At 40.0% G+C, this 15,969-nt stretch overlaps 1 protein-coding gene across 1 annotated transcript in view; it reads right to left on the bottom strand.

Moving 5' to 3' along the window:
- The window catches only part of LOC135546847 (titin-like), a 170,130-nt gene that overhangs the window by 129,356 nt on the left and 24,805 nt on the right, over positions 1–15,969 (bottom strand). The window contains 25 exon segments of the mRNA XM_064975419.1: positions 37–318; positions 434–712; positions 1,145–1,426; positions 1,690–1,968; positions 2,083–2,370; positions 2,477–2,755; positions 2,855–3,133; positions 3,237–3,515; positions 3,622–3,903; positions 3,997–4,275; positions 4,382–4,669; positions 4,779–5,057; positions 5,166–5,444; positions 5,558–5,836; positions 5,924–6,205; positions 6,300–6,578; positions 6,678–6,965; positions 7,056–7,334; positions 7,424–7,705; positions 7,821–8,099; positions 8,194–8,475; positions 8,758–9,321; positions 9,578–9,856; positions 10,361–14,113; positions 14,596–14,646. Of these exon segments, the coding sequence (XP_064831491.1) occupies positions 37–318; positions 434–712; positions 1,145–1,426; positions 1,690–1,968; positions 2,083–2,370; positions 2,477–2,755; positions 2,855–3,133; positions 3,237–3,515; positions 3,622–3,903; positions 3,997–4,275; positions 4,382–4,669; positions 4,779–5,057; positions 5,166–5,444; positions 5,558–5,836; positions 5,924–6,205; positions 6,300–6,578; positions 6,678–6,965; positions 7,056–7,334; positions 7,424–7,705; positions 7,821–8,099; positions 8,194–8,475; positions 8,758–9,321; positions 9,578–9,856; positions 10,361–14,113; positions 14,596–14,646 (10,551 nt within the window).

Below are 15,969 nucleotides of genomic sequence, written 5' to 3'. Positions count from 1 at the left end.
AATCTTCATTGAGTGGGGACATGGAGTCCTACAAACCTAAAACAGTGAGGTTGGAAACACATTCCACAACTCCGGAATCATTTTTGAGTTGGCAGGTATATTTGCCACCTGTGGTTTGGTCAGCCTTAAAGACCTTCAGGGTGACCACGCTGTTCTCAAATGTGATTTTCCGGTTGTCTCCATCCCTAAGAACATGATCCTTATCTTGCACCCAAGACACAGTTATAGGCTGAGAGCCTTTGACGGTGGCCATCAGAGTGACTTCTTCACCCAATTTGACTGACTGGTTTACCAGTTTCTTCACGAAAACAGGTGCTTCTGAATAGTGAGAAAGGTTTGATTGTGGTGAGGAGAAGCAATCATATTGGTAATGTTGTATGTATGAATATAACTAAGATATGTTGAATATCCATTGAAGATATAGTTTACTGACCTCTGAGCGTAACTGTTGTATGGCATGTTTCATATCCTACTTTGTTTGTGACCCCGCACTCATATTCACCAACATCTGAGGGGTCCACTGCAAGAATATGGAGAGTGGCAGAGCTACTCTCATTCATCATCTTATATTTCCTGCTTTCCTTAAGTGGCTTTTTGTCTTTGTACCAGATTATCTTAAAGGGTTCTGTGCCATTCAGTTCACAGTATAGCATAGCATCTTTTCCCTTGATCCCCTCTACAGGTTTCGGTACTTTCATGAAACTTGGTGGATCTAAAAACAACACAATTGGCCGATCAGTTTCATTAAAGTTAAATATTCCAGGGCAAGCAGGTTTCAAGATTCCAGGGCAAACAAGTTGCATCTACCCAAGCAAGTGGACATTGGCAATCAGAAGAGAAAAGAGGGCTTCAAAGGATCATGCTTTTTAGTCCATGCTAACTGTGATTGGTGTAAGTAATGACCATTAAACACAATCAATGGAATTTAAAAAGGGTGGGAAAGTCAAGGAATAATTATACATTGAGGTTCATGCTGCAACTATTTTAAAGGAAAACCTGACATCATAACACAGACAATAAACTGCAAAAGGCAATGTCAAAAATAAGTCACTGTCAGTGAAAGGGAGGAGGAATCATACATTCAGGTTCATGCTATAAAGAATGAATTAACTGCAAAAGGCAATGTCCCTTTACAGTGGCTGACCTTGCACTGTGATGATGGTGCTGCAGTTTACAGCCCCAGCATCATTCTGTGCCTCACAGGTGTATACTCCATCATCAGCAGATCTTGTGGAGCACAGCTCAAGGACTGCCATTGAGTCAACAAATGAAGTTCTACAGTTGTCACCATCTGTTATCTTATTGTCATTTTTGTACCACTGCATTCGCAGAGAGGGCGCACTTGTAACTTTGCATTCAAGATGGAGTGGCTCGCCCTGCTTCACGAACGTTGTATGTGGCAATTTCAGTACGAATTCAGGAGGTTCTGCAAAGCCCAAGAATATGAAGTTAGAATTTGGAGAACTTCAAGGATTGAAAAATGATCAGCAACAAAGAATGGGATGATGATGGGAGGAAGCCAATGGTTTGCTAGATGGAAGAATACATTTGTTATATTACATAGAAAGACAACCCTGAAAAAAAATAGTTACGCATGGGTTATAGGCAGAGTGATGAAGGAGCGATGAAAATGAAAAAAAGAGATGGAATTAAATAAATGAAGGGTGGCAAAAAAGAGTATAATCCAACCTTTCACCAATACATTGGTTGTACACTTCACAGTGCCAGCGTCATTGCTAACTTGGCAAGAGTACGTTCCACTTTGCAAAAATCCAACTGAGTAAAGATCTAAGAAGGAAGATAATCCTTCCAGTCCAACTGAACATGACGGTCCAGTTATCAGTTCAGTGTCATCCTTGAACCATTTGACTGTAAAAGGAGGTGTTCCTTGAAATACACCCTGTAAGTGTACAGTGGCTTTGGGAATGACAGCCTGGGACTCAGGTTCAGATACAAAGCTTGGTGGCACTAAAAACCATTGGAAGAAAGATTAAATGAGAGACGAGTTCATCAACTGGTGCCTAGAGAAATGTAAGAGTAAGATTTAAGAGTAAAAGTAAAAACTAAAAGTATGACTCTGACCTTTTGCTTTTAATGCACCACTGCAATCACTACTTCCAGCTTTGTTTGTGATTTTACACAAGTACTCCCCTGTATCCTCTTCCTCAAAATTCTTAATTTCCAAAGACACAGTGTTGTCTTTCTGCTCTAACTGATACTTGGTTTTACTTGCAAGGACACTGCCGTCTTTGGTCCATTGCACTGATATTGGCAAAGAACCAGCGACTTTGCATTCCATATAAACTACAGAGCCCAAAACCTCCTGAGTCTCCATTAATTTCTTGATGAATGTAGGCGCAATGACTTGTTCTGTTTCAAAACAACAACAAAAATCCATTAGCAATGGAGAGTAAAATCGACTTAAGTATTCCAAATGTTTTTAGAACTGAGAAATTCACAGTAATTTTGCACTGACCTACGACAATCAATTTAACCTTGCAGCTGCAGGTATCAACAGAGTTTGTCGCCTCAAACAGGTAATCCCCTGCATCTTCCAGTTGTGCAGACTGAATCTTCAAACTACTGAGGTTATTCTCAAAGTTAAGTTTATTTTGCCTGCTGGGTGTGAGTTCTATTCCATCTTTTGTCCACTTTACTTTGATCTCAGGGGTGCCAGAGACTTTGCACTCCAAACTGACTGCATCACCTAGAGTGACATTTATCACCTCTGGTTTTTCTATAATCTTAGGTGGTTCTAAAATACAAACAAGCAGACATGAGGATTAGCTACAAATGTAACGATCAACTTCAAAATGTTAAACTTGATCATCATTTAAATCAAGCAAAGACACACCTTGCACCATCAGGGTTGCAAAGCACTTGTCCTGTCCAGCCTCATTTGCAACCTGGCAGGTATATTTTCCACTGTGACAGGCCTCACAGATCGGAATCCTTAGAGTTGCCACATTATTTTCAAAGATCCTTTCAGTTTTAGGATCTACCAAGATCCAGTTCTCATCTTTTTTCCATTGTACAGACAGAGATGGCGATCCCATCACAACACACTGAAATGTAGCGACACTCCCCAAAACAGAGGAAGCATTTTCCATCTTCTTTACGAAAGACGGTCGCACTAATGTGAAGAAAACATTTCATCAGAATTATAAATTGAAAATGCTGACATTTTCAATGTGAAAATTGACTTAGAGAAATAATGATCATCATAAGTGACTAACCTTTCATAGACATTGTGGTGCTACACGAACAGCTTCCCACCTCATTTGAAACTGTGCACTGATAACCACCAACATCTAAAGCATCACATTCCTGTATTTTCAGGCTCATGACATTACCATATTCATAAATTGCATGCTTCTTATTGGTTTTGATCTGCTTTTTATCTTTGTGCCATGTAACCTCAAATGGACCAGTTCCTGCCACTTGGCATTCAAAGACAGTCATAGAGCCCTTCACGACTTCAACAGGCGTTAACTCTCCAATAAATGCTGGGGGCTCTGAAATAAGGAAGCAGGTTTAAATGAGTGGGGGGATTGTGTCAATAAACATCTGAGTAAAATGTTGAATTACTGGCTCAAAAGACTGGAAGTAGGCTAAACCAACCTTTCACGGCTAACTCCATGCTGCAGCTCTCACTGCCTGCCTCATTACGGGCCTCACAGAAGTATACTCCACTGTCATTGGCATCAGCACCAATTATCTCTAAGCTCGCCACAGACTTAACGAAGAACATTTTGTATTTGTCACTACGACTTATCTCCTTCCCATCTCTGAACCAGTGCACTTGTATTTCTGGAGTGCCACCAATATGGCACTCAAAGTGTTTATTTTCTCTAAGTTTCACAACTGATAATTTGTCAGGTTTTTCAAGGAAACTGGGAGGTTCTGCAAAAAAGATTAACTATTCGTAAATACATATTAACGTCAATAAAAATGCCCAATTATATTAACAAAGGTAAGTTGAAGGTCAATGCCAACCTTTGACAAAGAGCGTTGCCTGGCAAACATCAGAGCCGACGTCATTATGTATTTCACAGACATAGTTTCCACAGTCTGACGTTTTGGCAAAGAAGAGCTCCAGTGAGGTAGAGTTGTAATCTTTAATCACAGAGCAATCCGAGCTTGATAAGATCTCCTTCTTGTCTTTAAACCATTTCATGGTCAAGGGTGGCGTGCCAGACGAAAGGACATTAAACTGAACCTTTGATCCAGGCAAAACATCCATTGATTCAGGTTTTTCTAGAATAGATGGCGGTTCTGTTGATGAAAGGGGAAGATGTGCATTGTCAAAGTTGCTGTTACCTTCCAATATACTGGATATACACTGTATCTAACATCAAAAGACAATCCAAAGCTAACAAACCTTTCACAAGCAAGGCACCAGAACACTGGTCTTTGCCTGCCTTATTACTAGCAATGCAGGTATAGCCGCCACTGTCAGCACTATCAAGACGACTAATTTCTAGAAATGCCGAGTTCTCAAAGAATGTGCATTTGTGTTTCTCATCGCTCTTGATCTCCTTCTCATCTTTGTACCAGAGTACAGATATTGGCAGGGATCCAGACACAAGACACTCCAAGTGGGCAAAAGATCCTTTGATACTCTCCATTTTCTCCAGTCTTCTTGTGAAAGATGGTTTAATAGTTTGATCTATCATAAAAGTAAATAGTATATGGTGAGTAGTTGTACACTGTAAGACAGCGGGGTATACATACATTTAAGATTGATTCAAATAAAAATGATCCACTGATCAACAAACCTAGAACAGTGATTGAAGCCTCACAGGTGCTGCTTCCAACATCATTTGAAACCTCAAAGGTGTATTCACCACTATCACTTTTCTCTGTAGAGAGTATCTTCAGAACAGAGCTCTTATCTCTGCTCTGTACTTTGTATCTTTGACCTGATGTCAGCTCTCTTCCACCCTTCAGCCACATGGCTTTGAGGACTTTAGATCCTGAGAACCTGCATTCAAGAGTAGCTGGATCTCCTGTTGTTACACTGATAGACTTGGCTTGCTCAGTAATATTTGCAGGTTCTGTGATAAACAAAATATTAAATGAACAATCCACTATTAAATAGTACAATACTATGATAAAAAGAAAATATAAATTGCAAAAGTTAAAGACCTAAATATCCAACCAACCTTTGACTGTAAGCGTGGCAAGACATTTCTGACTTCCAGCCTCATTCTGTGCCTGACAAATATATTTTCCACCATGTTTCATCTGAGTGTTTCTTAAAGTTAACACTGCCGTTCTGGTCTCATAAGATATCTTTATATGTTCGCCTTCTTTAACTTCATGATCCTCCTTTATCCATGATACAGTCATGGGCAGTGATCCCTTTAAAGTGCACTGCATAGAAATCTCTGAGCCAACTAAAGAACTGATGTTCTCTATTTTCTGTACAAACGAGGGTGGTTCTATTGAAGGAAGACCATACATGTCAAGATATAATTCAATAATAACAACAGGTCACAGTCTATCAAATGCAGATAGCTATAGTATATTTATATAATGTAGAATTTTAACCAACCTTTTAATGTAATTTGGCAATCACATGTTGTCTTCCCAACTTCATTTTCTATGTTACATTGGTATTTTCCAGCATCCCCAGACTCACATTTAAGAATCTGAAGAGTGACTACACCATCTTGTATATTTATCTTATGCCTTTTGTCATTTCTGATCTGCTTGGTGTCCCGATAACAAGATATTTCAAATGGAGCTGAGCCTGAAATAACTCCTTCGAATATAACATCAGACCCTTTCACAACTTCTTTGGACTCAAAAGCTGTCACAAACATGGGAGGTTCTACAACAAAGATAAAATAAAGTTATTATTCTACACAGACAATAACATAGTACAGATAAACTGTAACAGTGAATACTGAATACACACCTTTGACTGTAACTGTGCTGCCGCAGTGGTCACTACCAGCATCACTTGATGCCACACAAACATAATCTCCACTATCATCAACAGAGCAGTTCACAATATCAAGTGAAGCAACTGAGTCAGTGAAGGACAGTCTGCATTTATCATTTGAAGTGATTTCAGTCTCATTCTTAAGCCACTTAACATTGATCACAGGACTGCCAGTGACTTTGCACGTCAATGTAAGTGGTTGTCCATTTTTCACCAGTTTTAATGGCTCAAGCCTCATTGAAAACTGAGGAGGTTCTGGAAATAATTGATGATAACAATTACTTCAAAAGACAGTAACATCAAGAAAAGCTGTGCAAAAAATATACATAATTGATCAAAGAAAAGGCACCTTTCACAAACAAGACTGCAGAGCATGCCACCTTCCCGGCATCATTGGCCACTTGGCAAGTGTAGTTAGCCGAGTCACTGGGTTTCACTGAGTGAAGTTCCAAGAAACTTGAAGAAGCGTCTTTCTTGATAAAACTTGCGCCTCTAGTGGTTATCTCCTTGTCCTCTCTGAACCACTTAACAGTAAGAGGAGCTGATCCAGTGAAAGCAGACTTCAAGACAACAGTAGATCCTGGTACGACATCTTGGTTGTCAGGTTTTAATGTGAAGATCGGAGGTTCTAAAATCAGTTTGGAAGAGACAAAATGTGAATGTGTTCGTTCAGCTTCATTATGGCCAAATAATGTAACACTATTATACTAAGTATAGTTATTCTAACCTTTAACACATAAGGTTCCACTGCTCTCTTTAAATCCAGCAGAATTTGTTGCCCGACATGTATATACTCCCTCATCACACTTTTCTATTTGGGTTATTCCCAATGTAGCCGTGGTTTCTTTCATTTCAAGTTGATATTTCTGTCCAGACGTTATTTCTTTATCGTCTTTGTACCAAGAGATGGACATGGGCTGAGATCCAGATACTTTGCTCTCCATAGTAATGTTGTTACCAATATTTCCATCAACTTTCTTAAGATTTTTTGTGAAAGATGGTGGAAGAACACGATCTGTTGAGGGGAATATAACTTGTTTCATTATAACATTCTTGTGGTTCCTCAAGTCGTAAATATGGAAAAAGCATAAACTACAAAACAAACCTAGCACTGTGACTGAACAAGAGCACTGATCTTTTCCGACGCGGTTGGACACTTCCATCGTGTATTCACATGTGCCTCCTTTCTCTGCCGCAACAATCTTTAAGATGGCTACATTGTCTTTAAGAGTGATTTTATATTTTCGACCTCCTGTAATCTCCTTTCCATTTTGGAGCCATTTCACTTTAAGATCTGGGCTTCCTGCAATTGTGCATTCCAAGGTTGCTGATTCCCCTGAAGTCACGTTGATGGATGCGGCTTTCTCTAAGATTCTAGCGGGTTCTAAAATGTAATTATACAAAGATTTTTAGATTTGAAACATCAACAGTGGCCCAAAATAATATACTTGTGTGAAATATTCTGAATCTAACCTTGAACTGCTAAAGAGGTTTCACATTTTTGTTGACCAGCCTCATTCTCTGCTTGGCAAGTATACTTTCCACCATGGCAAATGTCAACAGCTGCTATTGTCAAAATGGCGATATTATTCTGAAATGCCATGGTGATATTAGGGTCATCATCCCTAAGCCATTCAGCATCCTTCATCCACTTGACAGTAATAGGGGCAGAGCCTTTTATAGTACCCTGCAGTTTAACAGCATTGCCCAAAACTGCTGTAGTGTTCTCAATCTTCTTTGCGAATGATGGTGGTTCTAAAAAAAATTACAATTATAGCAATAATAGTCATTATAATTTAGAGGAATACATAGGTAAGAGGAATAATAATAAGAAGAATATCCTCCATGAATGTTTTTTGTTTTAACTAACCTTTCTGTTTGGCAATTGTCTTTGCAGTGATTGAACCAACATCATTTGACACAACACATTGATATTCCCCAACATCTGCACTTTCAAATGAGCAGATCTCCAAAGAAGCAATCGAGTCCTGAGAAACAATCTTGTATTTCCTATCGGAAGTGAGTGATTTCTTACTCCTAAACCAATTGAATTCAAATGGGGCAGTGCCTGCAACTTCACATTGGAAGAGAGCAACAGTGCCCCTGACTGCTTCAACCATTTGCAATTCCTTTTTGAAGGATGGTGGTTCTGAGAAGAGATATTTGATACAATTTCACAATAACATAATATTCAGAAGACAATATCAAAGATCGTAATTATCTACATAACTGACACAACAAACCTTTTATAGTTAACTTGGTGCTACAGCTCTCACAGCCAGCTTCATTCAGGACTTCACATGTGTAATTTCCACTGTCTACTAAAGCAATTTCAACGATCTCCAAAGTAGCAAAACCATCCTTGAAAGTGATTTTGTATTTCTCGCCAGCCGAGAGCTCTTTGTCATTCAGAAACCAGGTGACATGGAGTTCAGGTGACCCTTTGATTGTGCACTGTAAACGTGCACTTATGCCTTGCTTCCAAACCAAGTTGGGTTCCAGTCTCTTTACAAAGACTGGGGGTTCTGCAGGATGTATGCATTGAACAATTGAACAATTCAAAACAATGTTTTAAGAAGTCATTGCTAATGAACAAAACTCAGAAAAAGAGGAGAAAATACAAGTTAAAAGTATGAGATTTTGTCAAAAGGCAGTTGAAGATGCAGCCAAAAGATACAGATGGGTGAAGATATTGCAAAATATATAAATCTATCTGATCATAATCCAAAGATGTTAATTTCCATAACTGCATATATATTGTGCCACAAATACTGCAGAAAGCTTGAAAATGAACTGATTAGCCTTACCTTGAACCTTTATTGAAGTGGAGCAACTTGTGCTTCCAGCATCATTGGCAGCTGTACAGACATAGTTTCCAGTGTCTTTAAGTTTTCCTTTTGGAATATCAAGAGTGACCATCTTATCTTCAAAAGACTGTTTACAATCCATTGTTTGATGGAGCTTTTTGCCATCTTTTATCCAGGTGATGGACACTCCGGTATCCTCATCCAACTGACACTCAAGGTGCAGTGGATTTCCAACAGCGACTGACACTGATTCAAGTGTTTTCACAAAATAGGGTTTGTTGATGACCTTCATCTCCATGCTGCACACAGCAGTTCCAACACTGTTGAACGCTTTACACAGGTAAACACCTTGATCCGTAAGTTCAAGTTTTGATATTTCAAGAATATATTTATTCTTTTCTGAGGAGATTTTGTAGTTTCCCCCCGAAGAAATGGCATTGTTGTCTTTATGCCAGACAATAGTCATCGGTGAAGATCCAGTGACTACACACTGAATGTTTGCCTTTTTCCCAACATACAATGTCAATGGATCAGGCTTAGTAATAAAGGCAGGTGGGAAAAGTTCTATGAAATTTGAAAATAAGAAAGGGAAAAAATACATAATAAAACACAATAATTAACAACATATTAAGATTTATTTCAAAACCTGACAAAATCCAATAACCTGACAAATCACAAGGGAGATCATTTGTTTGAGCTTTTTTAGCGAGTATAGATGACCATAACTAGATTTGTGGAGGGAAGAAGCACATCATATTCCTAAAACCATAACCTACAACAACCTGTTGAAATAAATTAAGCAAAAGTTCAGTTCACTCACCAGTTACGTTGAGTTTGGCGGCACAGGTGTCACTGCCATGCTGGTTTGTAGCCTTGCAGGTATATTCACCACTGTCAGCTTTGGTTGGGCTCAGAAGATCCAATGAAGATGTCAGTTGCCGACTGATGATCCTGCAATTTGAACTCTCTTTGATAGGAGTGCCAGACTTGAACCACTTGAACTGCACATTTGGTGCATCTTCAATCTCACATTCGAACTTGGCTCCGCTGCCAACATTGATCTCCAGGGGCTGGATTTTGTACCTGAAAACCGGTGGCACTATAATGTGCAGGGAAAGGGAAGAAAATAGTACAATTAGCACACTGGCTATGATTCTAGTTGATGTAGTTAAAAGTGGTGAAATGGTGAACCTAGGATGGGAAGGTTGCAAAACAGGACTGACCAGAGGGACTGTGGAGGGAAATGATGTTAGGTTTGGATCAAAACACTTCAATGAAGAAAATGAGACCAAGATGAAATGTCCAAGAAGGCATGCAAAAAGAGTGTTTCAGGACTCAATGGGGAAGACGAGAGTGATGTGGAGTCAAAGAGGATGACGGGGAATGGACCAGAGGTGGATTTTTAAGAGAGTGATATGGGTAAAAAGAAGATACCTTGGAACAAGAAAGCAGGAGGATATGGGGGTGGTATCAACGAAAATATTACTGTTAATTTATAGTGATTTTAAAGTAAAGTGAATGCATGCTAGGAATCACCAATGGAAGTTTATGTCGCGTTAGTTACTATTTTTATGAAAATATGAAAATATCCCCATTATCCAACCTCTCGAGACAACAGTGAGTCTTGATGTTGTTGTAGCCTTGCCAGCTTCATTCTCAGCCTCACAGACATATTCTCCTTCGTGCTTCTCCTTGACAATCTTGCAGATTACTAGTGTGTATGTGTCATGGTCTTTTGAACACTTAAATTCTTTGCCAGATTTGACCAACTTTCCATTGAAAAGCCAGTTAACTTTTGTGACACACATTATGGTCACACTAAAAGTAACCATGCTATTGTTCTCTGAACAAATATCCTCCAGGGGAGTTACAATAATGGGATAAGCTTTAGTGAATTGCTCAGGAAGTTTACTAATCATAACTGCCTCTGACAGAAACTCCTCCATCGTTTCTCTCTGTATAAACACATGAGACTGTTCGACAGGGACAGAGGCGAAGGGTACTGCTGTGGTTAAATCTGCAGCACCTACATCTCTCTCATCATGGCTTTTTACTGTCACAGTTCTGGTCTCCTGCCTAGTAGTCTGCCTGGATTCATGCACCACAGTGCGATCCTGAGCTGTTATGCTTTGGAACGAAGCCATTGTTTCAGTCTTCTGAGCAGCAGACTGGGTTACAGGGGATTCGAAACCCGCTGCACTCTCTGTTACTCTGACAGTTTCCACCACCGATGACAGCATTTCGTTGGATTTTGCACTGCTAACATTTGTTTTCTGAGGCTTGACTATTTGCATTGTGCCAGGTTGGTCCAAAATGAGGGTCTGTTGCTCTCTATAAACTATAGCATGGAAAGCTGCTTGGAGTTCTGTCCTCAGATCAGCAGTCTGAGGGTATTCTCCTTCAAAAGCAATTGTTATTTCCATGGAGGCACCTGGTGTTGTGATAAGGTAGGTGAACATTGCACCCTTAGTTTCCCTGCCTACCTTCACTTCCTGTACCTCGACAGCCTCCAATCTCTCAACAACGTCTGCTAGTATAAGTGGCTGGTCACAAGCCACAGCAGACTGAAGCGCAGTTTTCAACTGATGTCTGATGCCCAAACTTGTTGGTTTTGGCATTGGGATCACAAAGGTAAGTTCCTTTGGAAGAACTTGGCTCTCCTGAGACTCGTGCACAAATAATACCCCTTTAGGCTGAGTCTTTACACTGACAACCAATCCAGCAGATTTTCCAATTTCACTTGATTGCTCACCAACAATGATGTGTTTCTCCTCCAATAATATTGATTGTCTCACTGACTGACCTTCGTGGATCTGAACAGCAAAATCCTGTTCAGCTGCATGTAAAATGGCACAACCTTCAGTTGCTATTGCCTTCTCTTCAATATAGACAGGCTTTGTCGGGATCTTTGGTTCAATTTTCACTACAGGTTTGAATGCATCATTTGCTTTCAAATTTATGGTATGCCCCTCTTCTATACTTTGAGAGTCAACCACAGTTACTGAGTGCATAATGTTCCAGCGATCCTCCTTTTCGATTAATGCACGCTGCTGTTTGACATCACTAGTAAATGGTGTTTCTTTGGATATCTGCATGGGCATTGATGTGACCTGAAGAATGTTCTGAGGTCTGTGTTCTGTTCTAAGCTCTGACTGAACTCCTGTCACGGACACATCAAGATCTTTGGAATAATCTGCACTAAACTCCCTTTTATCCTCTGAGGTTGCTGCATGTTTGCGGGCTCTTTCCTGTTTCTGTACTGCAGTCTGCTGATCTGGCTTCTCAGGACTAAGTATACCTTCTTTAGGTAATACACTTTCTGACTGAATAGACTGAAGATGTAAAGGAGCTTTGGCTTCTTTTCTTGGTTCAATTGAAATTGTGTCCAGCTGAGCTGAAAACTCAGATATCTTCTCACAAGTGACAGATTTCCATTCATTGTGGGTGACTGTGTGCAACAAAGTAGGGCTTTTTCTTGCATCTGCACTCTCTGGCAATGGCTTCTCGCAAGTAAATCTACCTTCAGACTGCAATATATCTGGCTTACTAATCGTCTGTAGATGTAAGAGCTGTTCCTCTTCTTTTTCAAATTGCAAAGACATTGCGCTTTCCAAACCTGGAATAGCTTTTGAGTGTTCAGTCTGGAGCAGATGTTTTTCTTCAGCACTCATGGCTGATTTCAATAACCTATCTTTACTTACCAAAGCGCTCTCTTGTTTAGGTTTGTGTATTTCAAATCTCTGCTCTTTGGATAAAGTATGTTGAGTCTCACTGACCGGTGCGACCACTGGGGTAGGACGTTCCTTCTCTAGCAGGGACTGAGTGGGTTTATCCGATGTTGATAGCGTATCACAATGGCCCTCTGATAGTGGCAGTTGCCCAGTCAATGTAGCGGTATATAAAATCTTAACACCCTCTGTAACTCTGAAGCTTCTCTCTTCCTCAGGCCTAGTGGTTATACCTAATTTCTCTTTCAGAATTGGTAAACTGGTTTCAACTAGATGACTACTGACAACCTGTTTTGGTTCCTTAGATGACTTGATCTGTTCTGGTTTTCTGTCTCCTAAAACCTCAGTTCTCACTGTGATTAGAGGAATAACTTCTTCTGATGTGGCAGACATTATGTTTGAATGATGCTCCCTTGCAGGCTCAAGCTCTAAGATTTCCGGACTTTGGATACGGTCAGAATGTTGCTCTATGAGCTTTTGGCTCTCTTGGACAGCAGATGTAAAAGCGGCCATATGCAGTTGTTTAATAGGCGCAGCTGAGGCTGGAGGTGGTCTGGTGGGAGTCACAGACACTCTCTCTTCTACCTCATGTGACTGCAGCACTGCAGCCTGGTGGGTGACTCGCTCTCTATGAAGGGTAGCAGCAGAGATATCCAACTCTCTAAGGGTGTCCACTTGCTCGCTGGAAATAACCTGTCTCTCCTCAGTACCTATGGTGTACACCATCTGATCTCTGGCCCTGGCTTCTCCAGGAAGGTTGACCATGTACAAGCGTGACTCTGTAGCCTGTTCAGTCATGGATACTTTATAACCTTTTTGTTTCTGAACAACCACATGTTGTTCCTGGTGCTGAGATATAGAGACAGACTCTCTGAACACGATTAGCTCAGCACTACAAGAGGCCTCCCCAGATGGGTTGGAAGCCCTACATGTGTAGAGACCACTGTCCTCCTTTTGGATGCCCTTCATGTTGATGAAGCCAGAGCCATTTGGGTTGTTCACCACAATACAATACTTACTGGGCTGAATTTGATAACTACCTTTAAGCCACTGAACCTCTGGAAGAGGATTCCCAGTGACAATATACTTGAAGAGAGCTAGACCACCTTCAGAGCATTGTACAGGCTCAATAGTTTTAATAAATTCAGGTGGTTGGCCAGTGGGTTTGAACATTTTCTCAACCTGCCTCTCTGGTTTCTTTGTGTCACTTATTTGGATGTTCAAGAAAGTAGTACAGGTTGATTGGCCAAACCTGTTGCTTGCAGTACATGAGTATTCTCCTTCAAATTCCTTCTCTACTTTGTTAATGACGAGGGTATATTCGTCTCGCTCTTGAACAAATGTGTAAACTGATGAACTTGTTATAACCCGACCATTGTGGAACCACTGGACATTAGGCTTTGGAAGACAAGATATTGTGACAGTAAATCTAGCTATGTCCCCAATAGTGACAGCTACTGGTGAGAGTTGGGTCACAAAAACTGGCTTTTCTTTTTTCTTCTCTGTTGTACTAGAATAAAGTTTGGACTCTGGCTTGAGTTCAAGTGTTTTTCTTTTGCCTAATTGTAGACCAGTGAAGTAAGAATCCTGTTTTTCCTCTTCAGCTGAGACAGTGAAGCTAGAAAAAGCTGAGTAAAATAATTACATAATGTTATCACTTACAATAATGTATAAATATTAAGATAAAAAAACAATAAAGCAATAAATAAAGGAACGCATTTTAACGATAGCACCTCTTGAATTGAAATCAGCAAGACAAAAAACATACATTATTTTAATTTCACATAATAGCCATGTAGGTTTCACCTATTGCATTACAATTCAAGGCAAATATTATGACCTTTCAGGATAGTCACATGCCCAACATATAGTTTTACAAAGGGACATTATACACGATCATATTGCTCCAGACATTTAAAAAACATCTGAAGGATATGGGCCTGTGCAAAAAAAAAGATAAGGGCCTGTTTCCCAGTTCCAGATCAAGCTGACTCATGGTCTGCAAAGCACCTCCAACTTTGAAAGTGATTTTTAGTCCAGAAATAGGCTTAATCTGGGTCCAGGAATCTGACATTCAATCACATGTTAATGATAAAGAAAATATATTTACCTTTAACTTCCTTTTCCTTTATCTCCACCTCCTTTTCAACCACTGTCAATAGACAAACATTTATAAATTAGTAATTTTTATCAAATATATATATATATATATAGTACTTACTGCTAGAACCAGGTAACATAGGTTACATCCATATAGTCAACATCTATTTGCAATGATGAAAACAATCTGACATGCTTTGGTTTTGATGTGATCATACAGTGAATTCCGTCTCTTGGAAAGCATGTTGTAAATTGAGCACATCTCTCTCTCTCTTTTCACATTTAAGTCAGTGTACTTGACAACCTGTTTCTTAGCACATTTGTCCATGAGCTATCATTTTATAATCTATTTTTCTTGTTGTATAGGGCAGTATGGGAGCTGTGTGAAATGTGGAGTTGACAAGAATGGCCAATAGTTGAAAGCAGTCTGAATTGTGGAGTTGACAAGAACGGCCAATAGTTTGGAACAGTGTGAAATGTGGAATTGACAAGAACGGCCAATAACGGCCAAGAGTGCATATTGGTGGTAAGGACCAAAGCATGCAGTTGCCAACCTTTCATCACTGTGCTGCATTCAGTGTCTCCGGCTGAATTGACAATTTTGCAAGTGTAAACGCCCCCTTGCTTAGGACCAACGTTCATAACATTTAAGCAGCACAAGGGCCCCTTGTGTTTCAGAGAGTAAGAAATGGACTCTTCGACAATCAACCGATTGTGTAGCCAGAAAACAAACGGAGTAGGAATTCCCTTTATAACGCAAAAGAGAGACACGGTGTCTCTAGGTTTGGCAAGGATTTCTGGGGGCAGTGTCACAAGGAACTCTGGGTAGGTGGCACCAATGTAATCACATTCGTATTCTCCATACGGTATAACATCAGGGTAATACTCATGGCTTATCTGCCTTTGAGTTCTTTGTGAGAATGGCGGTAGAGGTCCAAGACTCTTTAAGGACTCCTGCTTGTCTTGGTCAGAGGGCTTTTTAGACGACTCCCTGTCTGTCTTAGAGTCTTTATTGACAGAATCGGAAGGGATGGGTGTTTCGGCTTTGGGATTCACTTCTTTGGCTGGGTGAGAATAAAGTTAAGGGAGATTTATTAGGTATTAAGAACATCAGTCAGAGGACATCAGTAAGAGGGTATCTTAGATCTAAACACTGGGAGTTAGTAAGATGGTGAGATGGTATTAGGGGCATGCTTTGAATGGGGAAAAAAACTATACTTACAAAATAAATATGTTATTACATTATATTCCAATCGGTTACAATCTAAAGGAAATATTAAAAGTTTTAAAGGTTTTACAAAAGAATCAAGCGGAATGGAGGTGAAATGGACCAGAGTGGAAATATTAAATAGAAACTGTATCCACCTTCAACTGTGAGTTGTGC

The sequence above is a fragment of the Oncorhynchus masou genome, chromosome 10 (genome assembly GCF_036934945.1).
Source record: "Oncorhynchus masou masou isolate Uvic2021 chromosome 10, UVic_Omas_1.1, whole genome shotgun sequence".
NCBI lineage: Eukaryota > Metazoa > Chordata > Actinopteri > Salmoniformes > Salmonidae > Oncorhynchus > Oncorhynchus masou.
The sequence above is the reverse complement of the archived record's forward strand: the minus strand, read 5'-3'. Positions and strand labels throughout refer to the sequence as shown.